Genomic DNA, 27,750 nt, shown 5'->3' with positions numbered 1-27,750 from the left:
AAAATCGATTAGATTTTTAAAAGCACACAGAAATCTTGATTTATTAAAAAAATATACAACATGACACATTTATTCATGATCTTGGGGCTCTTATGAGGTCAAACTCTTTAATGGTTGTGTCAAAGCAAACACAAAACACATGTGTTCTACACAGAAGCACATTCCAGTTGTAAAGCAGATCTCTTCAAGGCTCAGGAGGAACAAGTACCAGGGTTCTGCAGAGAGTTCTTCCAGGGCTGAGCAATGAGGCTGAGCCTAGCCAGCCCCAGTCTACAGAGCTGGGTGGGGCAGGAGGGCATGGTCCTTCTGAGCAAGTTTAGAGTGATCAGGAGGCTCAGGGCTCGCCAAGCATCTCCAGTCTGTAACCATTAAAACACAGGACTGTTTTGTCCGTTCTTGTAGCTCTGATCTATGTCTGAGAGCAGGAGGCTGAGAAGGTATGCACATCAAATACTGTCACTATTGAACATTGAACAAGACAGCTTGATTCTGCCCAGGAGCGTAAGCTGTCATGACTGCCTTCGCCAGGCTTCATGAGCAGTCGGGCTTGTGGGAAGGGACTGCCCTTCTCTAGAGGGCAAAGAGAGAAGTGCTCTGTGTAGCTGGACAAGCTCTCCAAAGTGTGTCATGTAACACATGGTGGTACATCAACTGGGGACCCAGGAATGGAGGTTTTATCCTTTGTAACACATTAAAAAAAAAAAAATCCAGTCTCATTAGTACATAAATAAATTTCAATTAAACCTGAAGTATTTTTATGTAATTGCCAACAGGCTGGAATGTATCTGTACAGTTTAATCTGCTGTGATTTCTTTGGCTGTCTTCCAATTATATCTAGGAACTGTTCTGACACCAACAGCCTATTTTCCAAGCTATGTTCTTCCTGGAATTCTTAAGATGGGTGATTTTCATTCCTCATAGGAACTGCTTACAGCCTTCCTAATCAGGGTGTGCTTCTGAATAGAAGAGGCCTTCAGCTGAAATGGCATCACCAAGGCCCACAGTTCGAATAGGGTCTTTACACACCAACACGGGTGTGAAGTAGAAGGTTATTCCCTCCCTGTGCCATTCCACCACTGGCTTATTTGGGTTTAGTACAATTTTGGAGCCGGACTCCGAATGGGATGTCATGAACTCTTGAGGTGCCCTTAGAGATACTCGGCTGGCATCTATGGTTTCAGTGGCGCAGGCTTGTGTCCCAGCCACACGAGCTCCTGCAGCTACAGCTGCAAGCTGGTTGGCCCAGTGTCCATCCACGGTTGCCAGGATGTGGTAGACCAGTGTGTGGAAATGGATTCTGGTGAGATCTGAGGATCTGCTTTTACTCCTCCCATGTTCTTTCAAGATCCAGAAGAGAATGTCACTGACCATGCCCACATCAGGAATACCATCCCAGGAGGAGAGAGAAGCATGGGGTCCAGATGCTGACTGGCTGAGAAACAGCAACTCCTGTTCATTCAGCCCCAGAGAAGTCACTGCGGGAAAGACCTGCTAACAAAAATAACGACAGGTCTCTTTTTGGTGGACACAAAAAGCTCCTGGAGTATTAGGATACAGCCAATGACTAAATGTCAGGCAGGCATCATTTTCTTCTTACCATGTCCCCTGTCTCTGAAATCAGTTTCACGTATTAAATCTTTAACTGTTTCCACCTTTATGACCACTTGGGAAACTGTAGAGTTGCCTCAACACCCTCCAGACCTACTCTTGTTATGTGTTACTGTAAAAAGGGCAGAAGACATGCTGTGGAGGCTCTTCCCTGTGCCTTTTGCCTCTGCACACAGATCAGATCTCTTACCACTGAAGGCTCATGGGTGCCAGCAGGCATCCTGCCTGATATACTTCCATGTTTTCTTACCCATGCATAAAATAACACTGTAGCTACAAATGAAACTCATGAGATTCCTGAGGGCAGGTATCTGGGAGGAAGCAGAAGAGTTGGATGAGGGAGCTCTCATCCCATATATTTTCACTTTCTGAGTGTAGGTTCAAATATTTCTTAGTTCATAAAGCTAATGAGCAGCCAAGCTGACATGCCAGCCAAGGTGTGAAAAGCCTGTGTTTAGGCCTATTGTCTAATAGGAAGTAACCTAGCACTAGGGAGTCATGTGTACCTCAAGTTTGTGTTTAATTGAAAACAGCTGAGTTGGGCTTTCAGTTTGCCTCTGGAATTTGAAAAAAACAAAACCCCCAACACTCTTCACTTCAATATCCTTACTCCAAAGGAAGAAACATGTCTCAAGCCCTTCAGTTATTCTGGCACAGTCCTAACCCAGTAGGAGACATTATCCCCAACAGTCCTGGCTCCATTCTGGCTCCCCTGTACTCAGATCCGAGTGATACAGCATTCACATATCAGATAGTAATCCTCACAGAGCCCAGATGTCTGGTCTCATGGGAGAAAGGAACTTGTTTTTTAGCCCGCAGGGCCAGGGGCAGCCTGTGAATGGCCCGTGTGGTTACCTGATGCACAATGCTGCTCATGAGCTCCCTGTTAGTCATGCTGGCCAGCTCTAGGTGAATTGGAATACCAGTGGGGATGTCAGATATGGAGGTCACAACCTGCAGAGAGGACAGCAGTGCCGTTAAGGATAGAAGTCAGGCAGGAGGGAAGGCAAGATTAGGCCCTGAGCAGTCTGGATGTACTCAAAACACCCTTTGCATCCTTAAGTAGCGTGGTTCCCCACCTTCTCTGTGGACAATAGCTACTTTTCCCAATAGAAAAACTCTACTCTGCAGGGAGCAACCAGAGATTTAGAATCAGGACACAGAACTGTGCCCATATGTTAACTGTCTTCTATTCCTGGGACCTAAACTGAGCAGTTGGTCCCAATGTATACAAACCTGCATGAAGGACAGCATAGCTAGTGTGAAGTGAGATGGTACAGAAAACACAGGACATAGCTACAAACCCTGCAGCTTGCAGCCACACTCAGTTAAGCACAGGATGTAGCAGCTTAGGTAAGATGTCTTCAATTGCCTTACTCCTGCTACTGCTTTGACAGAGCAGAGCCTGAGACAAGGCAGCATCATCTAGAGGCTCAGTGGCAGGAGCCTGAAAGAAAATACCAGCTGAGACCTGTAGGTCTGTAATAGAACTATTACCTCCAAGAGTCTCTTCCTCTGGAGCTCCTTGCTTTGTCCCTCCATCATGTGCAATCCAGAGAGGACCACCAGGTCAGGCTGGAACTCCTCCAGGCTAGACACAAACACCTCCAGCATATTCATGGCCCCGTTGGAGAGGTCGTGAGAGAAGATGAACCGGTTGGCATGGGGAGCTTTAAACGGGCCCCACTCCTCCCCTAGAAAATCCCAGTCAACACAGGCTTTCAGTCTCCCAGCTGCAGGACACTTGCAGGTGCCTCACACAGGAGCCTTGGCTCTGAGCAGACCCCTATAGCAGTGTAAGGTCAGCATGGTACTGCATCCAGGACAGGACTGCAGTAGATAAATCAAAACCTAAACCCAAATCTAATAAAGAAACAGAAACAAGATGAGCCCTGTGCCTTTTAAGGTGCACTCTGCAGCTCTCCTTAAGTTCCAAGAAAGCTCTGCTGAACTAAAGCACGGGTCACAACTACAGAGCACATGACTGCCCCGTACAAGCACACAGAACATAATAGCATACATAGCACATCAGCACACCCAACAGGCAGGCAAGGCTGCCCTCCCGAGGGCCACACCCTGAGCACTTTTCACTGAGTTGGAAGCTAAATAGGCTGAAAGCTGGATCCTAGCTGACTAATACCTCTTCCTGCTGCCCCCTGGAGGTTTCTGAGTTGTGGTCTAAGACTATCTAGCTGTTCTAGCCATTTCTATGCAGAATTGCTTTGGAGTAGTGACTGTTCAGTGACAAGAAGTGCTACTTCTTTGCTAAATGTGTCCTCCTGCCCCATCCCCATAAAGATATGGTTACTTCCTTGGCAGGGCCACTAATGTGTCCTATTGTAGGACCTGGCACAGTACTGCACTGACCTGTTCAGATATCCATCTCCTACAGCCCCTGAGCTGAGGGCAGGCCTGTGCTTCCCTCATCACATCCCAACTGCTTCACAATGCCACACAGCCACAAGAATGAATTAGCAAAGAACAAAGGAATTGGAAAGCAGACAGATGAGCTAAATGACCATGAGGACAAAAAACAAAAAACAAAACAAAACAAAAAAAAACCAAAAAACAAAAACTACTTCTGCAATCAAGACTGCACAATGGTAAAAATAACATACTCTCCATAGGACACTGCTACCATCCATCCAGCTTAGCCTAAGGGAAAAGAGCCACACAGGTTTCAAAAACAACTGAGTTCTTCAGGGAATGGCTAGGCAAAAGTAAACAGGCTTCATCAAGAAGACAGGAGAGAATATAGAGAGCTGCTGTTTCCACAAGACACAGGACTGAATGAATGGCCAGAGACTGATGGAGCTTAGCCTGTAATAGCAGCTAATGCTCCTTTCCATACAAAACTCTGTATTAATTTCTACGAGCAATTTCTTCTCTCAATTTATCAACTCAGTGAAACTTCTGGAGTGACTCAATTGATTCCCAGACCAAGCCTGAAAGTGAGATTTTTCTGGGGTGCCTTGGTGAGAGAGAGAAGAAAAAGAAGAAAAGAAATAATAAAATAAAGGTGACAGGTGTTCTTGGAATTTACTAATCTAGGTTACAGAAAAGCCAGGAACTGCTTCTGTTAAGGTTGCCAAGGGCTGCTGCCATCAGGTTCTACCTGCCTATGGCAGTGAAGCTTCACATGAGGTTAAAAGAAGGCCACTGCTTGGTCCAAGAAAATAAACCTAGGCATCTAAAGAACAAAAATGGGAGGCTTATTGGGCCAAGGACAGAGATTCTTCTCAAGGCAGCAGTACTGTGTCTACTCCTGAGTCACTATGAGAAATTGACTGCAAAATATTCGGACAGGCATGGGTGTCTACAGAGTGGCAGGGACAGGGCTCTGACACACACCTCAGCTATCCAGAACCTGAAAGGCAGTGGTCCTGAAGCTCACGAGACTTTAAACCCACTCCCAGATTCATCCTTGCTACCACGTTTAGTGATTAAAAAGTCACACCCATGTTCAATCTGGGGAAACTGAACTTAGCAAGTCAAAGCTTGGGTATGATTAAATGTCATTTCCTACTAAAACATTCTGCTTCTAAGTTTAGAACTGCCCTCCATAAGTCCCTGACTGTTTCTAGTATGTACCAGAGAGAACTGGAAACAACCAATCCCTTCTGTGTATTTGGAGAAAGGGGTACTTCTCAAGAAGCACATTATTTGTATCCCGAGTGACAGTTAATTACTCTAGATGAGGGTCCCTGCTTGACTTGGAACTGAAGAACATTAAGTACTGTTGTAAGACACCCATTAGTCTGTGTGGATGCCCAGTCAGAAACTAAAGAATTCTTGAGCACAGTAAAAGATATAACAGAAAACACACAAAATCAGTTGTGTCCAGGAATTAAAGATTTATCCAGGAATCAGACCTCCATTCTTGTAACATAAAATCCACTGAGATGGGTTACTTTGGGTTCTTAAACATTGGAATATTATGTAACAGAAAGAAACATAATTATCACTACATTTCACCTCCAGGAAAAAAATGAAGTGCTCCAATGAAAGCTTGCCAGAGGCCTGGCACCAATTTCAGGAGCCTGGAAGGGCTGCGCCTGAAAAGTCCTAGGTAAATACAGGAGAGCTGAGCAAATGTTTGTTGCCCGTCTTGGCTCTTGGTAATAAGGGAAAACTTTATTATAAGCATGTGCTGAACACATTCTTAGTTTTAATCAAGACAGATCTTTCCTGCAGCCCTTTTCCCTAGGTTCATACAGTGCACTCTGCAGATGGGAACACTGTCTTCAATACTGTTATACTCTTATCATCCTCTATGGAGACAATAGCTAATGTCAGCTCCTTAGACAACGGGCTGGGAAATCTTTGGTACAGGAGCTTGCTAACTGACAAGGACTTCTGGCACAGTCACACCCTGCACTCCATAGCCCTCTTCCCATCCCTCTGTCAGCACTCATGTACTCTGCCACCCACATCCCTGCATTCCTTACCTGCCAGGTACTCTAAAATGAGGTGGAACTCATCCACTTCCTGCAGTGACTCTGGTGGAACAAACACATTGTCATCAAGAAGTTCATGCAGCTTTGGACCAATTGGACCACAAAGAAGAACCTAGAGATAATAAGGAACATCAAGTTAGTCTCCCAGGAGATCAGTTCCTATCCTGTGGAATCCAAACAGTAACCCAGAAGGAGTGTTTGAGCCAATTCTATTTAATCAGCAAGCTATCAGAATCCAGTTGAATTTCAAAAGCTCCTGCTTTGGAGGTTGTAGCACAGGGACTCTTCATTGTTAAGGCTTAGGCCTCTAAGAGTATGACCACAGTGTACCTACAAAATGGAGAATGACAAAGTCCTAGTTATTCAATATCTATACAACTTCTGTGGCCCATACTCAGTTACAGAATGCATGTGTCTTCTTCAAGTCCAGACATTGAAGGCCTAACCCCAGTGTGATGCTGTTGGAGTTTGAGCCTTTATGAGAATGAAGATTAAGGTAAAATGGAGCTAGGAGAAAAAGATCTGTACACCCTCCCCCAACCCAAGGCTAAACTGGAGTACAGTTGGCCATTCACAAGTCAGTAAAAGGGCCCTTAACACCTCCATGAGACCTTCATTTTGGACTTAGAGCTTCCAAAACTGAGAGAGTAAATTTTTGTTTTAACACAGTTTATACACACACCCTATATTTTCAGGGGTGGGAGAGGTGTGTTACTTTCTTTTCCAGAGATGGTATAGGCTAGCTATGTAGCCCAGACTGGCCTCAAACTCACCCTGTGCCTGCCTTAGCCTCCTGGGTGGCTGGAATGGCATGCATTACTGTGTGATGCTCCTAGTCGTTTAAAACTCCTTTGTATTCTGTGCAGACAGACAGACATGGAATGTTTGCTCAAAGCTGTCAGATAATAAATAAATACTTGTTTGAATTTTTACACAGTATAGGAAGAGGGCTACTTCTTTTCACCAGATTGCAATGACCAGTGACTTAACCTGTGAGATCGTACACTCTCACACAGCCTTTCAAGCTTAGGGAGTATGCTCTGCAACTTTTCCAAACCCTTTTTCTTCACCCTGAACCTGGGCTTCTCCCCTCTTCTGGCTGTTACCTCTAGAAGCCCTTTCCATCTCAGCTAAACCACAAACCACAGTCCGGTGCACAGTTTCTGTCACAGCCCTCAAGGCCAGGCCAACAGACTCAAAACATGAAGGAGGATTTTAGGGGGAAATCCCTAACTTTGGTTCAGATAGATGCACCCTACTCACATACTTCAAAGCCATCCTCACTGGCATGAGCTCCATATCTGTATACTGCTTTGTACACAGACTCTTCAGCTTCTGGGTAAAAACACACCACCCTCCCTGCTCTCTACTTTGACATGAGCCTCTTGTCAGTTCTGAAAATTCTTGGTCCTGCCACTTTATTTCCTTCCCCTAATTCTAGCCTAGAGTTTGACTTTTGAGATAGTAAGAGCCACATACTAAAATAACAACAACAACAAAAATAGGTTAAAAATAGGAAATGATGGTTTCAAAGCACTTGGACATTAGGCAAAGTACAGTGATCCATGTGAAGCACGAATGGACCTATTGAGCCCTACAAATACATCTTACTATGAAAGGGTTTCCAGATGTTCAAAATCTGAAAGAATTTATGATTCCCTAGCAGACCCCCATCAAAGGAAGTCCTTCGGGCAGAAGAGCAGTAAGAGGAGGTAGAAATACGGATAAGAACAGGAACAAAGAACAAAGGAAAATGCTAATTCTAGAGTCATAGCCAATTAAAAGATAAAGATTAAAGACACAAGCAACATAGTGGAAAATTTATAACACATGTAAAACAGGTACAGCAGTAACAATAAATCCTGAGATGGCTCAGTGGGTAAAAGCACTTGCCAGCAAGCCTGATCCCTGGGGCCTATATGGTAGAAGGAGAGGACTGACTTTCAGTTTGTCCCCTGACCTCCATAAGCATACATATGCATGCTGTGGCACATGTACCTCTACACACAAACAGAAGTGAATATATAAAAAAAAAATGGCATGGTGGTCCCTGCCTTTAATTTCAGCATTCCAGAGGTAGAGGCGGAGGCAGGTGAATCTCTTGAGTTCAAGGCTAGCCTGGTCTACATAATGAGTTCCAGGACAGCCAGGGGTATACAGTGAGACCCCATCTCCAAATAAACAGAATATATGTACATATATAAATAAAATAAATAAAATTAAAAAACTATTTTTAAAAAGAGGTAATTACTTTCCTTGAGCCTTACTCCTGTCAGAATGGCTAAAATCAAAAACATCAATGACAGTTTATGCTGGAGAGGATGTGGAGAAAGAGGAACACTCCTCCACTGCTGGTGGGAGTGCCAACTTGTACAGCCACTTTGGAAATCAGTATGGCGACTCCTCAAGAAAATGGGAATGAGTCTACCACAAAATCCAGCAATTCCACTCCTAGGCATATACCTAGGAGTTGAACAAAGACATCTGTTCAACGATGTTCACAGTAGCACTATCTGTAATAGCTAGAAACTGGAAGCAGCCTAGATGCCCCTCAACTGAAGAATGGATGGAGAAAATGTGGTACATTTACACAATGGAGTACTACTCAGCAGAAAAAAACAATGGAATCTTGAAATTTGCAGGAAAATGGATGGAACTCAAACCATTCTGAGCGAGGTAACCCAATCACAAAAAGACAAACATGGTATGTACTCACTCATATATGGATTTTAGACATAGAGTAACGGATTACCATCCTACAATCCACACTGTCAGAGAAACTAGTAAACAAGGAAGACCCTAAAAGAGTCAAACTTTGTCCCCTGGAGAAGGGGAAAAGGTCACCATCCCCTGAGCAAATTGAGAACATGGGAAGAGGGAAGAGGGGGGAGGAAGAGAGTGAGAAGGGAAGAAAAGGAAGGATGCAGAGGTCATGAGGAAGCAGAAATTTTGAGTCAGGTGTAGATTAGAAGAAAGGACATATGATAGGTAGGATTTTAGTTGGGAGGGGTGGTAGAGGAGGAAGGGAGGGAGAAGGGAACTGGGATCATGTAATTCAATCTTGTTTGTAATTCAAATATATAAAAAATAAAAAACTAAAAAAAAGAGGTAATTACTAAAATCTAGTGTATTTAAAATCCTTTGGCAGTCTACAAAACTTAGCACTAAGAGGAGGAAGAAAAGTTGGGCATTTCAAAGTTCTTATGGGACACGTGTGTTAGAGCATGGATGTGCACTTTAAAATGTAGTTACTCTGAGAGAAGAGAGAACTCCCAGTTTGCTCCTGAAACTGATGGAGCACTCAAGTCTCAGTGGAAAGGCATACCCAGCCCTGCAACTGCTCCTGTAACTATAAGAAAGGTTGTGGTCTTACCAAGTACCTGGCTTCTCGGCCAGACTAAGTCACACAGTCTGGAACTCTAGCCACTCCCCAGAAGCTGTGGGGTCAGAGATTCCCCATTGTGGAGAGATCTGAAGGCTCTTCCAGCCCCCTCACCCTCCGCTTCTATCATGCTATGCATGTCAGCTATCTCCTCTATTGTAGCTGACCTCTGCTTCCGGCCCATCTCCTATAAAGGTCTTCTGTAGGTGACCTCATGTCACATTCTTTCCACTTGTCATTCTGTTCTTCTCATTTCTAACAACACATGGCTATAATAAACTGTGAAATGCTATTTTCCAGGCATGACACTGTCATTGTCTTCTTGAACTTTCAGCAACCGTGGTCATCTACACAAACATTCAGCCTATTAAAGACCTTTATTGGGGAAGAGAGATTCATTAAGCTGCAAACCTACAAGGTTCTGTTTTCCCTCTCTCTAAGAAGCAGTTTACTAGGAGATTGTGTGTGTGTATGTGTGTGTGAGCACGTTTCCTCAGTGATGTTCCTCTAATGCCTCATCCATACTCTTAAAAGCAACACTAATTAAACTCACTGGTTCTGCAAGCTAGACTTGAGTAGATGTCTTACTTTGGTCTACTGACGGTGCCCTATTTGGGGTAATCAGACATTTGTTTGTCTCTCTGGGAAAGGTTCACAGAACTGTGATAAAGACATTCAATGTAGGGCTGGAGAAATGGCATGGTAAGTTAAGAGCACTAGCTGCTCCAGAGGACCTAGGTCCAATTCCCAGCACCCACATGGCAGCTATCAACCAACTGCAACTCCAATTTCAGGAGATACGATGCCCCCTTCTGGCTTCCACAGGTACTACACATACTGATGTGCAAGCAAAGCACCCATACATATTTTTAAAAAATGTTCAATATAAACTTTAAAGCAACCACTAAAATGGCAAAACTAAAAATCATAACCAACAAGTCAAAGAAGGTAAAATTAAATGGAACAGAATACTAAATAATTCAGGGAAAAAAGCAAAAGAGGAAGATTAAAAGGTAGGACAAACAGAAACAAATGGCAAGATGTCAGAGTTAACTCTAACCCAATACGCCAAAAAACAGCATTAAATGCAGAAGAAACCATCCTGAGTGAGGTAACCCAGTCACAAAAAGACAAACATGGTATGTACTCACTCATATATGGATTTTAGACATAGAGCAAAGGATCACCAGCCTACAATCCATACCGCCAGAAAAGCTAGGAAACAAGGAGGACCCTAAGAGAGACATAGATGGTCCCCTTGAGAATGGGAAAGGGAAAAGATCTCCTGAGCTAATTGAGAGCATCGGGGAAGGGAGTTAGGAGAAAGAGAAGGAGAGAAGAGGAGGGAAGAGGAGGACATGAGGGAGCAGGAAGAGCGAGTAGGGGAAAAATAGGGGAGAGCAAGAAAAGAGATATCATAATAGAGAGAGCCAATTATAGGTTTAAAGAGAAATCTGGCACTAGGGAAATGTCAAGAGATCTACAAGGATGACCCCAACTAAAAATCTAAACAATAGTCGAGAGGCTACCTTAAATGCCCTTCTCTGATAATGAGATTGATGACTACCTTATAGTCTTCATCCAGTAGCTGATGGAAGCAGAAGCAGACACCCACAGCTAAACACTGGGCTGAACTCCTGGAATCCAGTTGCAGAGAGAGGTCAAGACCAGGCAGGAGAAACCCACAGAAACAGCTGACCTGAACAAGGGGGAGCTCATGGAACCCAGTCTGATAGCTGGGAAACCAGAGCAGGACTGTTTCAGACCCCTGAATGTGGATGTCAGTTTGGAAGTCTGGTTAATCTATGGGACCTCTGGTAGTGGATCAGTATTTATCCCACTCCACACAGAGGGATACTCTCTTAGCCTAGACACACACACACACACACACACACACACACACACACACACACACGGGGGGGGGGGGTCTCTAGGCTCTGCTCCAAATGATATGACAGATTTTGAAGATCTCCCAAGGAAGGCCTCACCCTCCCTGGGGAGCAGAAAGGGGATGGGGTAGGGGGTTAGTAGGGGGCAGAGGAGGGAGAGGGAACTGGGATTGACATGTAAAAGAAGTTTGTTTCTAATTTAAATTTTAAAAAAGGAAAAAAAATTATATATAAGAAAAAAAACAAAGATACTTGTTGCCAAGCCTGATGTCTAATTTGATCCCCAGAACCCATATGGTGGGAGGAAAGACCCAACTCTGAAAACTCATCTTCTAACCTCCAGAAGTGAATCGTGGCAGGGGGAGTATGTGCACCCCCCCAGCAGCCCACTCCCCAAGGGGGAAAAAAAAACTCGCCTGGCAGTAATGGTGCATGCCTTTGATACCAGCACTCAGGAGACAGAGGCAGGCGGATGTCTGTGAGTTTGAGGCCAGTCTGGTTTACAGAGCAAGTTCCAGGACATCCAGAGCTACACACAAAGAAACCTTGTGTCTTGAAGGGAAAAGAAAACCCAAACCAAAAAACCTCAAGGTGGAGGAAATAATCTCAACTCATTCTACTACAGAATGCCATTATTATCCTCATAGCAAAATCAGACATTATGCTTCTCTAGCATGCACAAGGCCCAGCAAGATATATATATATATATTTTTAAAAAGGATGCCAGGCATGGTGGCACACACCTTTAATCTAGCACTTGGGAGGCAGAGGGTATCAGATCTGAGTTCAAGGCCAGCCTAGTCTACCCAAGTTCCAGAACAGGCAGAGCTACAGAGAAACTATGTCTCAAAAATAAACAAACAAATAAATAGAATATCAGTATTTAAGAAAGGACAGTCAATATTTAAAAGGGGGGAGGGTGCCTGGAGCAACGGCTCAGGGGTTAAGAGCTTGGTTGCACACGTGCATATGCATGCACACATGTCTTTTAAAGTCACTGCTCCTCTTCTGTTGTCTGACTTCACTTTCACTGCTGCACTAAACTGGCCTTTACTAGGCCCCCCAGGTCTATGTCTAAGAAACAGTCCTAAAGCTAGACTTAATTGGGTTCAAACTGGGTCTGCTTAACGCTAAGCAATGACCTGTTTTGACTTCTGTGCACCTCACTTTCCTATCTCCAAGGGGGATAATAAAAGGAAGACTTCCCTTAGGCACTGTGAGGATTACATGAGTGAGTATGTCTGTATGTGAGTAGCACTTTGAACAGTGCCTGGGTTATATAGTAAGAACTATGTATGTGTTAGCTCTTATCCCCACCTCTGTAAGACCTAGTTCTTAATTTCTGCTAGTTCTCAGGTAATACCTAGTCCATATTGAAATGCATTTGGACAAGTTAAATTGAATTCCTGAAAGAGCAGTATAGGAAGGTAGACACTCCAAAGTGTAGCATTTGAATTGTAGCTCTGCCATTTTCTGGCTTAGGTAGTAACCTTGGATACCCTACTTAGCCTCTCGGAACTTCTTAATTATGAAAATCATAAAACCACTAGACTGTTGTAAGGACAGAGCAAGTGCCATGTCTTTTCTCCTCTCAATGCCAGGTTTGTTTATTATAATGTCTTCCAATCAGACTGGTCCTAAGCCACCTACTTCAAAGACAGAACAGACATTGGCTTTAGGAGAGTCCATATGAAAGCAGTTTTCTTTGGCAATGAGTGGAATGGGGAGGCCAGTAGGAGCTTATTGCTATTATACTGAAATTATCTTTGTTACTTTGTTTACCATTTTGGTTTTGGATAGATACATTTCTTTTCTCTTTTGGAAGCTCTAATCCAAATTTTGTTTTATAGTATAATAACAAGCACCTCCGTGCCAGTTTCTCCCTTTACATCTTTCCCAATACTTACTCAGATTTTACTTTACACATATCATATGCAAATAATTTATTTCAGAAATTTTTTGAAGCAAGAGTTTAATTATGTACTCCAACCTGGCCCAGAATTTGTGATTTTTCTGCGATTACAGGTGTATATTACCAAACCTGGCTATAGGGGGTCATCTCAAAGTCTACTTACATCAAAAGGTTTAAGACTGGAAGACACATCTCCACTTACTTGCCTCTGTCTCTGGAGTTACCACACCTGACAGCTCCTGTTGTGCCCAAATTCTGAACCTCAAAATCACCAAGAGGCCATTTCAATGCAAAAGCAAAGAGTCTTTTATTGCAGTTGTTTAACGAGCTAACCCCATTAGCTAGGGCCCTTCATCCATCTACAGGTGGATGGTTGGAGAAAAGACCCCGAGATACCACGAGAAAGAGATCTTATAGGGCAACGTAAAGGGAGTGTCTAGGGATATCACAGTCTCAGGATTGGTGCCCCTCCAGGTTTGGATGACCTGCCCTGTGTTGATTGATTAACTGGTTGTTATGGCCCCTAGGCCCTCCCAGGGAGGTTGCTATGCTCTGTACCTCACTGTTGTGCACTTGTCATAAAGCACACCCAGAGCCGTAAAGCACAGCCCCGCCAGCTAACTTCTGATTGGTTCCTTGCCACAAGGAGAGCATCTGACCTCCAAGTGACCAGGACAGGCCCAGCAAAGTCAGATGAGCACATGTTATTCTGTCAAGACTGTCAAAACAAGGGGATTGGTCCCTTTACTCCCATATTTTAGAACTTTGGATCCAGGCTCACTAACACAGCCAATTTTATTTTCTCTTATCACTGTATTAACCCTCAGCCTGTCTCCAGAGTTCACATGTTTTTAGCCTTTACATGTTCATTGGAACATGAGCTTTTAGGTCAGGCTGTCTAGACAGAATCTGAGTCCCCATCTGTATTAGTGTGAATGTTTCTAGGCCACCCACTTTCCATCAACAGCAGAATTAACTAGCCAGGACTGCTGAAGAATCAATCTACACATGGTTAAGTACCCAAACATCATTAGTTACTACTATCATCCCCTAACACAATACTGCTTTCTAACCAAATGCCCAGGTAGACCCACAGACTAAATTAGGAATTAAGACCCATTCTTGCTCTTAATATTGAGGAAACACTAGTTGAAAGACATGTTTTAATTTGGAAATGTGACCTACCTTTAAGTCTGTGTTGGCGGCAAACCTCTGTCCAATTAAAGCTGCATTTCCTCCTACATAGTGCTGTAAGACAGTTCAACATTATCAGCATTCAAATAAGTACAGAAACCAAGCTTAATCATTTCTAAGGTTAAGAATATAGCTCATAGCTGGGACACACACACACACACACACACACACACACACACACACACACACCCTTAATCCTAGCATTTAGGAGGCAGAGGCAGGAGGATCTCTGTGAGTTCGAGGCCAGCCTGGTCTACAAAGCTACACAGATAAACCTATCTCAAAAAACAAACTACAAAAAAGCCCAACACTTTTAACCTTTTTTTGAGATTTGTTTTTATGCTTATGGGTGTCTTGCCTTCGTCTGTGTCTGTGTACCTCATGTTTGCAGTACTTGAGGAAGCCAGAAGAGGACACTGGATCCCCTGGAACTGTGAGCCTCCATGTGATGGTGGGAATTGTACCCTGGTCCTCTGGAAGAGGAGTCAATGGTCATAACCACTGAACTATCTCCCCAGCTCTCACTAACATACTTTGATTTTTCTTTTTTCCTGGCTTTTTGAGACAGAGTTTCATGGAGGCTAGCCTCAAGTTCACTATGTAGCTGAGGCTGGCCCTGAACTTCCGATTCTTCTTTCTTCCCATGGTCTAGGATCACAGGTGTCTACCACCAGGATAGCTGCACCAAGCTTGGAGGTGACTTAACAACCAAGGGTACAAATGAGACTAATAAAACAGAGCTAGATGGTGGTGGTGCACACCTTTGATCCCAGCACTTGGGAAGCAGAGGCAGGCAGATCTCTGTGAGTTCGAGGCCATCCTGGTCTACAAAGCAAGCTCCAAGACAACCAGAGCTACATAGAAAGACCCTGTTTCAAAGAAAAAAAAAAAAAAAACCAAAAACAACAACAACAACAAAAAAACAACCAAACAAAAAACAAACAGGTAAGTAATAATAAGGAAAGGTGTAGAGAATAAATATGAAAATTAGTATGGTTGTTTGAACTAGATCAAATTTGGCCCTGGGCTTCCAGGCAGCTAAAACAGACAATAGAAAATACAAAATGCATGACTTATCCCACACAGGATGATTTCTCAAAGGAACATATGACTATGTCATTCTCCTAAACATTGCTCAATACATATTCTTTTCTCAGTGTTGGACCTAGGGCCTGTAAATGCTAGGCAAGTGCTTTCAGCTGCATTCTCAGTCCTAAAATGCAGCTGGGCATTTTTTTTTTTTTTTTTTTGTCTGTCATTTGTTTGTTTGTTCTTTCCTCTGCCTCTTGAGTGCTGGGATCAGGAGTATGTATCATCACATTGGGCTCTAAAATGTAACTTCTTTTGTGTGGGGTTTGGGAGTGGAGAAGCGGGTGACACAGTGTCTTTCTATGTAGTGTAGGGTAACTCATAGCAATCCTCCTATATCAGCCTCCCAAAGTGCTGAGATTACAAGCATGAACCAACACACCTAGTTTAAAATGTAACTTTAAAAAATATCTTGTATTTTATGTAATTCAATATCCATAATACAAGTAAGCATAAATTCCAGTTATGAGCATTTAATTAACAGTAGTTGCTCCAAACAACACAGCTTAAATTTCAGCTTCTCTGGTAAGCTAACTGCATAGAGTACAAACTTTGCTCCTAAACTTTTCAGTTTATTGTCTACGGCCATACCACCCTGAATGCACCCGATCTTATCTGATCTCAGAAGCTAAGCAGGATCGGGCCTGGTTAGTACTTGGATGGGAGACTTTTCAGTTTACAAATTACCCCATCAAGGAGAGATGTGCATTATGAATAATTAATAATTAATCACACCATCTCCTTGTATTCTATACATCTGTTACTTGCTTTAGGAATAGACAGCAAAGTATGTAGCTGCGCAGCCTCTGTTTCCCAGTGTCAAACCATGTGAGATTGCTACAAGGAAGATCTGAAGATGGAAACGCCGGCAAAGAGGTAAGTGTAATAAAGGACGCAAGTGTGACAAGGACACGGGTGTGACCAGAAGCAGCATCACTGAGGAATGTTGGCATTGACACTGTGTACAGTGGGGTGTACACAGCCTTTCTTGCTTTCAGTTCATGATTTCTCTTCCACCCCTATCTTGCAAGGGTGAAAGGGAGCTCTCCAAGCCAGCCTTCCTCTGGGTCCCTGCCTTTCTATATTATGTATGGCCCTCAGTCCTTTCCAACAATATATGAGACTGTCTCCTTCCCCTTTCCCCACTGAAATCTCAGTCTCCAAAACAGTCCTCCCTAGATGAGGTTAGGGATTTCTCTTTTTCTTTTTCTTTTTTTTTTTTTTTTTTTTGAGACAAGATTTCTCTGTGTGACAGCTCTAGTTGTCTTGGAACTAGCTCTGTAGATCAGGCTGGCCTCGAACTCACAGAGATCTGTCTGCCTCTGCCTCCCAAGTACTGAGATTAAAGGTGTATGCCACCACCACCCAGCTGGGATTATACCTGAATAGCCTCTAATACAGTTCTATGTCTTAGGTGATAAACATCTGGAACACAACTAGGTCCTTCAGGGCAGGGATCACCTTTTTAGAATACTGGCTAAGTAAGTGTCTGTTGTTAAGTTTTGAGAGAGGATGAAAACTGATGTGCTGGGAAATACAATGGCCACCCTGGTAGTAAACGCTCACAGGTAAAGTCTCTCAGATAGCACAACCCCTGTTCCTGCCACACTGCAGCTTTCATCTAGAAAGGAGAAAATTCTAGCTGGTACTCCTTGTTGCGGAGCATGGATCCGGGTGCCTTGGAAACCCAAATAACAGTCAATACACTTGCTGCTCTATTCTGAAGGCTAAGAAGCCTGAAAAGTTCTCCCTGACCAACACTCCACCTTCCTTGTCCCTAAGCCATACAGAGGCAGAGATTAAACTGTGACTGTAGATGCTGGGTGCCATTCTTATCCCATGCTTTGGGTCAATCTGTGTTTGGGCAGGACAGGGATACCTTTCTACATAAAAATTTAGAACTGTCTGTGACATGTAGCTCAAATTTGGTCTACATGTCAGATTTAATGTTTTACTTAACTACAATGGATAAAAGAATTGATTAAGAAATGTTTGGGAAATGTTAAGATATCTACAAAACAGACACAGAGTTTCCATTGGATGGTTTATCTGTTGGTTATCAGGCCACCAGCCTTACAGATGATAGTAATTTGAAAAGGTACCAAATGGAGGTATCAGTAGAAGGTAAAGAAGTCATTTTTATAATGTTTAGGAATAATTTGGACCATCAAAAAGAAAAATCTAGTTCCTATAGGATCCCCCCCACCCCACCCCAAAGCAGAAGAGGACATAAAGCAAACTGGTTTAAATACCGGGATCACAAACACTAGTGAACAGGAGACTTACCATACCACAATTAAGATGCTCTTCTCAGCAACTTCTGCTGCTGAGCTTAGCTGTCAAGATGGATACTGTGGTGATATTTTATTTGTGATCTAACAAATAAAGCTTGCCTGAAGATCAGAGTGCAGAGATAAGCCACTAGTTAGCCATAGAGGCCAGGCAGTGGTTTCATACACCTTTAATCCCAGCACTTGGGAGGCAGAGGCAGCCACATCTGTTAGTTGAAGGCTACCCTAGGCTATACATGAGATTGATCCAATCTAAAGGAGAAACAGAGCTCACACCTTTGATCCCAACACTTGAGATCACATGCCTTTAATCCCAGGACTAAGGAGGCAGAGATAGGAGTGATACCGCTTGGTGCAGAAAGGGATATAAGATGGGAAGAAACAAGAGAGAGACGCAGTCTGAGGAACAGTGCAGTGCAGTCTAAGCAGTCTGAGGATGCAGTCTGAGGATCACCCCTTTGGTCTGAGCATGGGTAGAGGTAAGAACTCTCTAGTGACTGGCCACTTTGCTTCTCTGATCTTCAGCATTAACCCCAAAATCTGACTCTGAGTTTTTATTATTAAGAACAAGTAGAATTTGTGATAGAGGATATGCCAACCTACTGTCTCCTTTAGAAATTTGGCTGGCTTTCAGGAAGTCCCTAAAACTGACCAGCTATGCCAGGTCCTGCCCCCCACCTAAGCATAGTTATAAAGACTTCGAGACACACTTAAACAAGCTAAGCTTTAGATGAGCCAAGCTGCCTGTAAGAAGTGAGACATCTGAACTACCTTGAAGAGGCTCAGACCATCTGAGTTCCCAAAAAGAGATGGACATCAACTCATAAATTGTGTGATGTGGTTGTCTAGTGTCCATAATCTGTCACCTGTGCTGGAGTGAGCTTTTGGTGGGGGAAAAAATTTGGCTGGCTAATACCTGACTCATTTCTAATGTTCAAGATGGCCACTTCGAAAGACAAAAGAGATTTCAGTCTCAAAGGCATCAGAATCAAAGTGGTCCCCAAGGTTTGCCTGTGTTTGGTACCAATTAAAAATGTACTAACAACTTCCCTAGCTAGAATTCAGGCGCATACTTATGTAAGACCTTTCTTTTGCAAAAAAGGAAGGTCCTACAGAAGAAGGAGGAATTACCTGGGGCCTAGGGGTGCTGGGATGAGAAAAATCAGAACCAAAACTCATCCCCAGGGTGCACTGAGGGCAGGCATGCTGGTGAGATGGGAAGAGCCAAGGTCATCTCTTCAACTCTAGTACTGTCTCTTTTACCACACGTGTGTTTCTACCATGCAGAATTAATTACAAGTCAGCTGGGAGACACTAAAGTTCCCCTGCTTCTAGTATGTTCTGCTCTATAAATAAGTTGCTCTCAAGACCAGGTCCCTAACCCTATAGTGTCAACCAAGAAACTTTCTAGAAAAGTAAAGTCCAGGTTTCTGCAGACTGAACAGGAACTCAGAACAACAGTGGCAATTTCTTTTAGCAGCCCTCCACCCCCTACCTCCCCACAGGGATTCAGACATATGCTCCAGCCCAAGAACTACCAATCTAGGCCAGCAGATTTCAAATTGTGACTTTGCCACTCTCCTCTTCCCCATAAGAAACACAGGAGAGTGTCTGAAATATTTTGGCCATCACAAGTGGGGAAGAGAGTTTTGCACTCAGCAGTACGAAGTGGGAGGCTGCTAACAACTCTATAATACATAGGACAGCCCTTCTCACAGAGCATTAGCTTCTCTAAAGTGTCAGCAGCCTCCATCCTCTTGAAACACTCTGATCTGGACAAACAAAACAAAGGTGAAGACACTCCCAGCCCCCTGCCTCATGGGGATTTAGATAGAGATCTCTGTGGGTTTAGCTTTTTTTTTTTTTTTTTCTCTTTCTTGTTGAGGACTCAACCATTTTAAAATTACTACAAACTAAATATAAAAAATTATAACCTGGGGGGACAGAAAGGACAGGGGGGGAAACTGGCCAGGATATAAAATAATTAAGTTTATTTAAGAAAAATAAAATGTGCCATGAACACCTTTAATCCCAGCACTTGGGAGGCAAAGGCAGGATCACTGTGAGTTCAAGGCCAGCCTGTTCTACAAAGTAAGGTCCAGGACAGGCTCCAAAGCTACACAGAGAAACCCTGTTTCAAAAAACCAAAAATAAATAAATACATAAATAAAAAAGTAAAAACACACACTCAAAGAAATGGGAAAAATAAATTATAACCTAAACTAGGAATAGAATTGCTTCCAACTTTTAGCCTGGTAACAAAAAAAGATGGGGAGGGTGTTCTGTATGACCCAGAACAGAAATCTGAGTAAAAATCGTAGAATTAATGGCATACCTAACACAAAATTTTACAAAAAGGGCAAAACCCACAGAATTAGACCGCCTTCTTGGGGTACACTGAAGAGAAAGCTGCTTCTACAACCATGTAAAAAGGCTCTCCCCCACCCACAACACAGTTTGTAGCACTGTGGGGCAGACCTGGGCTCCAGGGAACTCAGATGCAGTCTGGGCGATGTCATGGAAGGTTTCCTTATCACTGAAGAAACGTTCAGCAGCGGCTCCCTTTCCCATGAAGTAGACAAAGGCTTCTTCCAGATCACTTTTTGAGTGCAGAACAGCATGATCTCTTCCATTCCCAGGACTGAGACCAAGTGCCTGCAAAAGCTTCACGCCAGAGATCACTACATCCACACAGGCATTGACTCTGGAGGGAGAGAAGAGGAAAGAAGCTGAAGCATGGGGGCAGCAACTCTGCAGTTAGCTATAGAGATCAGCTTTGGAGAACTGCATTCACAGAGCAAACAGCTGGTGTGGGCTTGACACCAGGGCAATAAAGCAAATATCATATATCTAAGGAATGATTTTATCTGCACATACATATTGGAACTCTTTTTAAGTCTGGCAAACTTTTATTGCCAGTTACAAACTGAGACAGGTATTCAGCACTCAGAACAACAATATCATGGTAATAAAAATGTATTTATGAAAAGTGAGCTATGCTGTCTGGATGCAAGTCACTTTAATTTTTGAATCTGTTTCCTTGCCTATAAAATGGCAACTTAACTTAAAGATTTAATAAATTAATATCAGTTTTAAGGTAAAACAAAACAAACTCTTGTCAAAAAACAGCTACCAGACACTTTTCTCCAAAGACAAGAGAGGACACTGGACAGAATGCACTAACCGCCAAATACTCTGAGTTGAAGCTGCATCTAAGAACTGAGTGAGTCTTGGAAGACTTGGACAGGCCTGAGCCCTTGTAGCAGGTCAGTTCACAGAAGTGGTCGATGCACTTCAAAGGGCTGGTGAGAAACCAGTACAGCATCACCTGGTTGGTTGTACAAAATTACAAAGCCCCATCAACTTAGTAAAACCTTGTTTCAGAATTAAAAAAAAAAAAATCACCAGGTGTTGGTTCATACCTGTAATTCCAGGACTTAGGAGGCTGAGACAGGATTGCTATGAGTTCCAGGCCAGCCTAGATAAGTCTACAGTGTAAAATTCTCATAAAAAAACAAACAAAAAATCAATAAAAATAACAAAAAATGTTACTGACCATCTACTTCTGCTAAGATACCAAACTAATTACTCCATGTGTACTTGTCACATCCTTTCACCAATTAAACTCTTCCTCTGAGTTTAACAGCATCCCTCAATGTCAACACACATATTGCCTGACCTTCATTGTCAGGAGGAAATGAAGGCAAAGAAACTAACAAATTATGCTCATTTGACAGGAGGGCAGAATTTCAAAATGTATAAATGGTTGTCTGATACGGAGAAAACAAAATCAAACATTTAGGGAACAAACAGAACAAAGATACCAAGTGCCTATCTAAGGAGGGGGTCAGAGAAGGAACTCAAGCCTAGCTTCTGGGTCTATGAACAGAGATTAATGGGTGGGAGCAGAGTTTTTCCGCCTAAGCTGAAGTGCCTCTAAGGACAGTAAGGTAAGGACAGTGTTTCTTATTTCCCCCATTGTATCCTCAGTAAAATATGTTCTCAAGTTCCTTCTAGCTTTAACATCTGCTGCCTCAAATATTAAAAGAATGAAACATAATCACAAGATGTCTAGCTGAAGAGAGTATGGGCTGGGGGAGCTATGCCCTGGATGGTGGCACCGAAGTCAGGACAGGCATCTTCAGATAAGGAACACCAAATCAGAAAGGGCTGTGAGATTGGTAATTAGTTATCATGGCTCCAGCTGAGAAAAGCTACAGTAGCGATTAAGTAACACACCAAAAGCCAGGAGCAGCTTAATTCAAATCTAGATTCCTCTGATACTGAATTCTTAGCAGCTGGGAAAGCGAAGGGGAGCTATGAGCAAAAGGTCTATCCTTGCTTAGGATACAGCATGAATGTTGATCTGGAGTGGAGAATTTAGAGGAAGAGAGCAAAGCTCAGGGCAAAGAAAAACTCAGGGGTTAATGTGAGGTTGAGGGTTTCATCCAATTCAGAAGCAGGGAGGGGAGAAGTCACATTTCTAGAAAGTCAAGGTCCATTTAAGCACCGACATCCCAAAAGCAAGCCACACAGGCTCTCAACAAACCCCTAATTGCAGCCTCGTTCTCAGAAGCCCCTTCACCTGAAATCCCACAAGAATATGCATTCCTGCCTCTGAAGACCAGTTTAACTTTCGTCACCACCTGTTCCTTTCTCTTACCTATGGTAACACTGGGGCCTGAATATGAAAACAAAAGTGGGAAAGACCAATCTTACCCTGTACTTCCAACACCCAATGGCTGTGTGTGCATGACTGTGGAGAACCAGCATTTCTAAGACGGCTTATCATTTGTGATGATGTAATACTTAGAACCACCTACTTTATAAAGTTGCTACACCTGGTATGGAGGCTTTGCTTTCTTTAACTGCCTATCCACCCTGCTATCCAGCATCTCCAAGCTCATTCTCCAGTATCATTGCCAAGCAATGGTTTTGGTTCTTTCCTCCCTTCACCATTGCCAGGGTCTTATGAATCACATTAAACTCTGTGTTTTAAGTGAAAAATGAATCAACCTACCAAACTACAATCCACCCCCACACCAAAATGAAATTTTAGTACATTTGCTGCCCCCACCCCATCCCCTACGTTTACACTTAAAAACATCTCTGGGTAAGAAATAATGTTGCTAGTGGGTTTGTGCTGGCTACAGAAAGGTGCTGAGCAGTTGGAACAGCTGCTCAAATATCTATCTTTTCCATTCCCATCAGATATTTTCAACAAGGAACTTTAGTGGCACTTGCCTGTTCATAAAATCTTACAGCTCTTCTCTGTTACTGTGAATTACAAAACTTCCAAAATTTCCTTCTCAGAATTCTCATTCTCAACAGTCTTCCTATTGTAGTCCAGGATGGCCCCAAGCACATCATCTTTCCACCTCAGCTCCCAGGGCTGGAAGTACAGGAGTGTACCACCACAACTGATGCAGCCTTGTTTCTTTCCTGTGGACTCTAGTTAACTTTCTCACACTTGGTTCTTGTTTAGATGTATCTAGTCCCTTGCCTTGACCTGAAGAAATCTTTTTGTTCCCTCTAGATCTATCACACAAATTACTATGGAATATATTTTCTATGATGATCTTAACATGTCCCATCCACATGGTTTTGTTACCATAAAATTTTGATGATCACTAAGGAGTGATCCATGTCCCCTTCCCTTAAAACGAGGTAGACCAGACTCTGGGAAATCCGATCCTATGGCTAAGTCATCTGCCTGATCCTCTTTGGGCATTCTCCTAGCCTAGTCTCCCTGCTGTGAGAATCTGAACAGTTAGAAGATGCCTCCTATAGGTGCAAAACCCCAGTGGAAGTTCCAGTCTTGATCAATCTTAATGATAAATCTAGTCCCAGCCACTGTCCTACAATAACTGTAGAAGACTCTCCAATGCTAGAACTGTAAGTTGAACCCAATTGTATCTTAGAATAATAAAAGATCATGAAATATGGCTGTTTTAAGTTACTAAGTTTTGAGGTGCTCCATTACTACGTACTAATAGAAAACAGAATGTCATCTTCTTGGAGCGTTTTCTATTACCCCATCCTGGGAGGGATTATTAGTTCTCTGGAACAGCTGGACTACCTTACTCTTATGAGTAAATGAACACAGCACCTTTCGCAACTGTTATGGACAATGGTATCCCCAATCTCACCTCAAATTCCTATGTGGAAATCCTATAGTGGCTTGAATAAGAGTGGCCCCCATTGGCTCATGTATTTGAACACTTGATCCCCAGTTGGTGAAACTGTTTGGGAAAGATTAGGTGGTGTGGCCTTGTTGAAGAGGTACATCACTAGGGGTGGGGTGTCAAAAGTCATGTCCTTCTCAGTGCTTTCTCTCTGCCTCCTACTTTCAAATAAGGATATAAACTCTCAGCTACTACTCCAGTATCATGGCTGCCTGTCTGCTGCCATGTTCCCTGTTATGGTAGTTATGACTCATCCTCTGAAACTGTAAGCCCCCAATAAACTCTTCTGTAAGTTGCTTTCATTGTGGTGTCTTGTTTTGGCAATAGAGAAGTGACTAAGACAAACCCCAATCCCCAGTGTAACTGTATTTGGACTTAGGGGAAGCAATTAAGGTTAAATGGGTAGCAGAGGTGGCCCCTAATCCAACATGAATGACTTCCATAAGAAGATACATCACTCTGGACTAGGAAGTAAAAGTCATGTGAGAACACAAGAAGTTGGCCAGCTACAAGGTAACTGGCGCCACCAGAAATCAGCTGCCTTAGAAACCACTCTGGAACCTTGACTTAGGACTATCAGAGCCACAAGAAAATTCTGTTGTTTTAAGAATTAGTCTGAGTTATTCTGTTCCATCAGCCCAAGCAGAACAGTAATGAATCTATCTGTTTCCAACAAATGCAGCAGAAACTTGGCTTCCTCCACATGTACACAGTCAGAACTCAACACACACAACTTTAGTCCCAGCACTTGGGAGGCAGAAGTAGGTGAATCTCTGTGAGTTGAGGCCAGTTTGGTTTACAAAGAGAGTTTCAGGACAGCCTGGGGCTATACAGAAAAACCTTGTCTTGAAGAAAAATAAATAAAAATAATTTTAAAAATAAAAGTTAAAAAAAGAAAGAAGAAACAAAATCATATGAGGAGGACTGGAGAAGGCTCAGCAGTTAAGAACACAGGTTGCTCTCCCAGAGAACAGGGTTCAATTCCTAGTACCAGTTTGGGTAACTCACAAGTGCATGTAATTCAGCTCCAGGTGATCCAACTCTCTTTCCTGGTCTCCGAGGGGACCTGAACTCACATGTACCTATACTCATACCCACTCCCACACATACACATTTTAAAAATTTTAAGTCTTAAAGTAAGACTTTGATAAAGAAGGCTAGAAAGGGGTTGGAGAGATGGCTCAGAGGTTAAGAACATTAGCTGCTGCTCTTCCAGAGATCCTGAGTTCAATTCCCAGTAACCACATGATGGCTTACGACCATCTATAATGGGATCTGGTGCCCTCTTCTGGAATGCAGGCAGAACACTGTATACATAATAAATCTTAAAAGAAAAAGAAGGCTGGAGAAATGGTTCAATGGTTAAGAGCATGATCCTCTTGCAGAAGATGGATGTTCGAGTCCCAGCTCACAACGTCCTAATTCCAGTCCCAGGGGATAAGAGGTTCTTGGCAGGCACTGCACAGACAAACTCGATGAAAAAAATGCCCATACACATAGAAAAAAAAGAATCTGAGAAAGGGGTGGGTGAAGAGACTATGAACTTGGAAAGAGGGAGGAAATACACAGTAAAACAAACAAACAAACAAACAAAAACTCCAAAAAAACAGTGTTTGGATACAAAACTAACTAGTTAACATGTGAGTACTTTCAAAAGTTAGCATAATATTGGATAAATAAAATGATTATTTCATTGATTCAGGTCAACTTTGCTTTACTTCACTTAGCCGCAACAGTCTCACAAGCTAGAGGGCACCTGACAGGCTTGTTTTTGTAGGGCCTCTTGTGCATGTAACACCAGCACAAGAGTCAGGAGAAGGCAGATCTAAGTTTGAGGCCCACTACTGATTTACATAAGTTCCAAACCAGCCAAAGATGCCCTAGTTCAAAAAGAAACAAAAACCCAACAAATCCAACCTAAAGAAAAACATACAAAACAAAAACAAAAACAAAGGCGATAATAAACTTGCTGTTGTATGGCATCCTTGACACGACAAGAAAACCAAGCCGAACTGGAAGACGGGCTAAGGTTAGTGTAAAAAAATACATTTCTGTGAGTTTTAAAAAGAAAGAGGGTACTGTGATATGGTAGAACCTTAAAAGTATGGATTGTCACTCAGTATGAGGAAGAAAGTAGTTGCAAGGAGGGCGTGCTAACCGGGAAAGGCGCAGAGAGCTGAGAATGAAACCGTAACAAAAAACGCTGAATTTGAAAATGAGCAGTTTTGGTACAGTGATCTTCGGACGAGATGACGTAAAGAAATAAAGTCAACAGCTAGAGACAGAAGACCTTCAGCTTCAAGTTCAGAACAGGGAGAGTGCTGGATTAGGAATCTGTAACCGCCAGGGAACAGCTGGCCGAGGAGAAGGGCTGGAAGTCAGGACAATGGAGTAACCTCAAAAAATATAGGTGACAGGCAGAGTTAGATTTCTAAGAGGCTAGGTTTTACACGGAGAAGAAAAGGGCAGGGCCAGCCGAGCGGGAAGATTGTGCTGAGAGTCCCTGCAGCGATGACGAAAGGCTCGTCTCACACGTCCCACACTTTTGCCAGGAGGGCAACGCGGACACCAGCGCGTCCAGCGCACTTCCCGGGGAGGCCCAGAGCCGCAGGCCCCGCAGGCACTCACCCCACAGCCACGCGGCGCCAGCGCCGGGCGGGCTGCACGATGAGGGCATCCCAGGCGGCCGCCAGCCGGCCCTCGGGGGACAGAGGTCCCGGGGACACGGGCGCGGGCCCCAGCCGCAGCGAGCTCCAGAGAGAGTGCAGCGCCGAGCCCGGCAGCTCCGGCTCCAGAAGAAATACGCAGCCCACGGCTAGCGCCAGGAAGCCAGCGCACGCAGAGCCGCGCCACAGCGCCATGCGAACACACCGCCGCACTGAGGGTGACAGGATCCTCTCTCGGCTCGCGCCTCCTCCCGGCTGGGCGCGTGATGACGCGCACGAGTTGGCGTCACACCCGCGCGCCACATGCTCCTCCTCCTCTGGGCGGAGCTACTGGTGAGCTAGCTGTGGGTGGAACTAAGGCTGGACTGGGGAAGGTGTTCTGGGCGGAGCTATGGCTGGGCTCTGGGCGGGGCTCTGGGAGGAGCGACAACGGCCTGTGTATTGGGGAGTCTGTATATTCTCGTCCTGACGCTGGGTGACGCTGTTGTGCGCTCCCGACCCTGGATGAACAAAGACAGGAGTGTGGCCCTAATCCCGAAACTCACCTGTAGTCCAAGATAGAGTAGGGGGAAATAACGTTTGCTTCTCTAGTAAAATGAGACAGGTAGATAACGAAGCAGGCAAATCTCGCGATTATGTAAGAGTCAGTCGATTTCCCGGTGACACAAGTTGAGACTGAAGTGAGCCCCTAGAAATCTTTTTCGATCTAAAGATCAGATTCAACACTCAGACCCCTAAAATAGCCCCTTTAGGGATGCTTTTCCTTTTAACAACCTCAGAATAATCCACAAAGTTATGCGATCTTATGTGCAATATAGAGGGACTATAGACCCGAGTTAAGACATCCTTAACTTTTTAATTCTTCTCGGTGATACTGAGGGAATCCAGCCTTGTCTTCCTTGGTGTGACACTTCAGTCACATCAAACTAGGCTGGATGTCCAGCTCACTCGTCTTCTACCCTGGTTTGTTTCTATTCTATTTTCCAGTTCTTCTAGCTCCTGACCAATTTTCTGCTCTGTCATGACTTTTGGACTTGTTAATGGAAATGTATTTCCCAAGCTTTGATCTTTGACTTT

The 27,750-nt window shown here is 43.6% G+C and overlaps 1 protein-coding gene across 2 annotated transcripts; it reads right to left on the bottom strand.

Moving 5' to 3' along the window:
* Positions 1-8: 8 nt before the first annotated feature.
* Positions 9-26,936, bottom strand: Adpgk (ADP dependent glucokinase). 2 transcript variants are annotated; one of them, XM_027414897.2, is made up of 7 exons: positions 26,636-26,936; positions 20,301-20,526; positions 14,434-14,496; positions 6,057-6,177; positions 3,106-3,302; positions 2,464-2,562; positions 9-1,491 (listed from the first exon to the last, which is right to left on the bottom strand). In XM_027414897.2, the coding sequence occupies exons 1-7, from the start codon at positions 26,866-26,868 to the stop codon at positions 940-942; spliced, it is 1,491 nt and encodes a 496-aa protein (XP_027270698.1). In that variant the 5' UTR covers positions 26,869-26,936; the 3' UTR covers positions 9-939. The 2 variants fall into 2 exon arrangements, with proteins under 2 accessions (XP_027270698.1, XP_027270699.1); XM_027414898.2 differs by having other exon boundaries at positions 9-1,488.
* Positions 26,937-27,750: the final 814 nt, after the last annotated feature.

This window comes from Cricetulus griseus, chromosome 4 (assembly GCF_003668045.3).
Source record: "Cricetulus griseus strain 17A/GY chromosome 4, alternate assembly CriGri-PICRH-1.0, whole genome shotgun sequence".
In the NCBI taxonomy this organism is placed as follows: Eukaryota; Metazoa; Chordata; class Mammalia; order Rodentia; family Cricetidae; genus Cricetulus; species Cricetulus griseus.
Note: the sequence above shows the minus strand (reverse complement) of the source record. Positions and strands in the feature narration are given on the sequence as shown.

What these genes read in the sequence shown, in the direction of transcription:
- Adpgk (XM_027414897.2), bottom strand. Translation starts at nt 26,868, where the DNA reads ATGGCGCTGTGGCGCGGCTCTGCGTGCGCTGGCTTCCTGGCGCTAGCC. An exon ending in CATTTTAGAGTACCTGGCAG is followed by an intron (nt 3,303 to 6,056) that starts GTAAGGAATGCA and finishes GGGATTTTCTAG; the next exon opens with GGGAGGAGTGGGGCCCGTTT. An exon ending in AGAGGAAGAGACTCTTGGAG is followed by an intron (nt 2,563 to 3,105) that starts GTAATAGTTCTA and finishes TCCTCTCTGCAG; the next exon opens with GTTGTGACCTCCATATCTGA.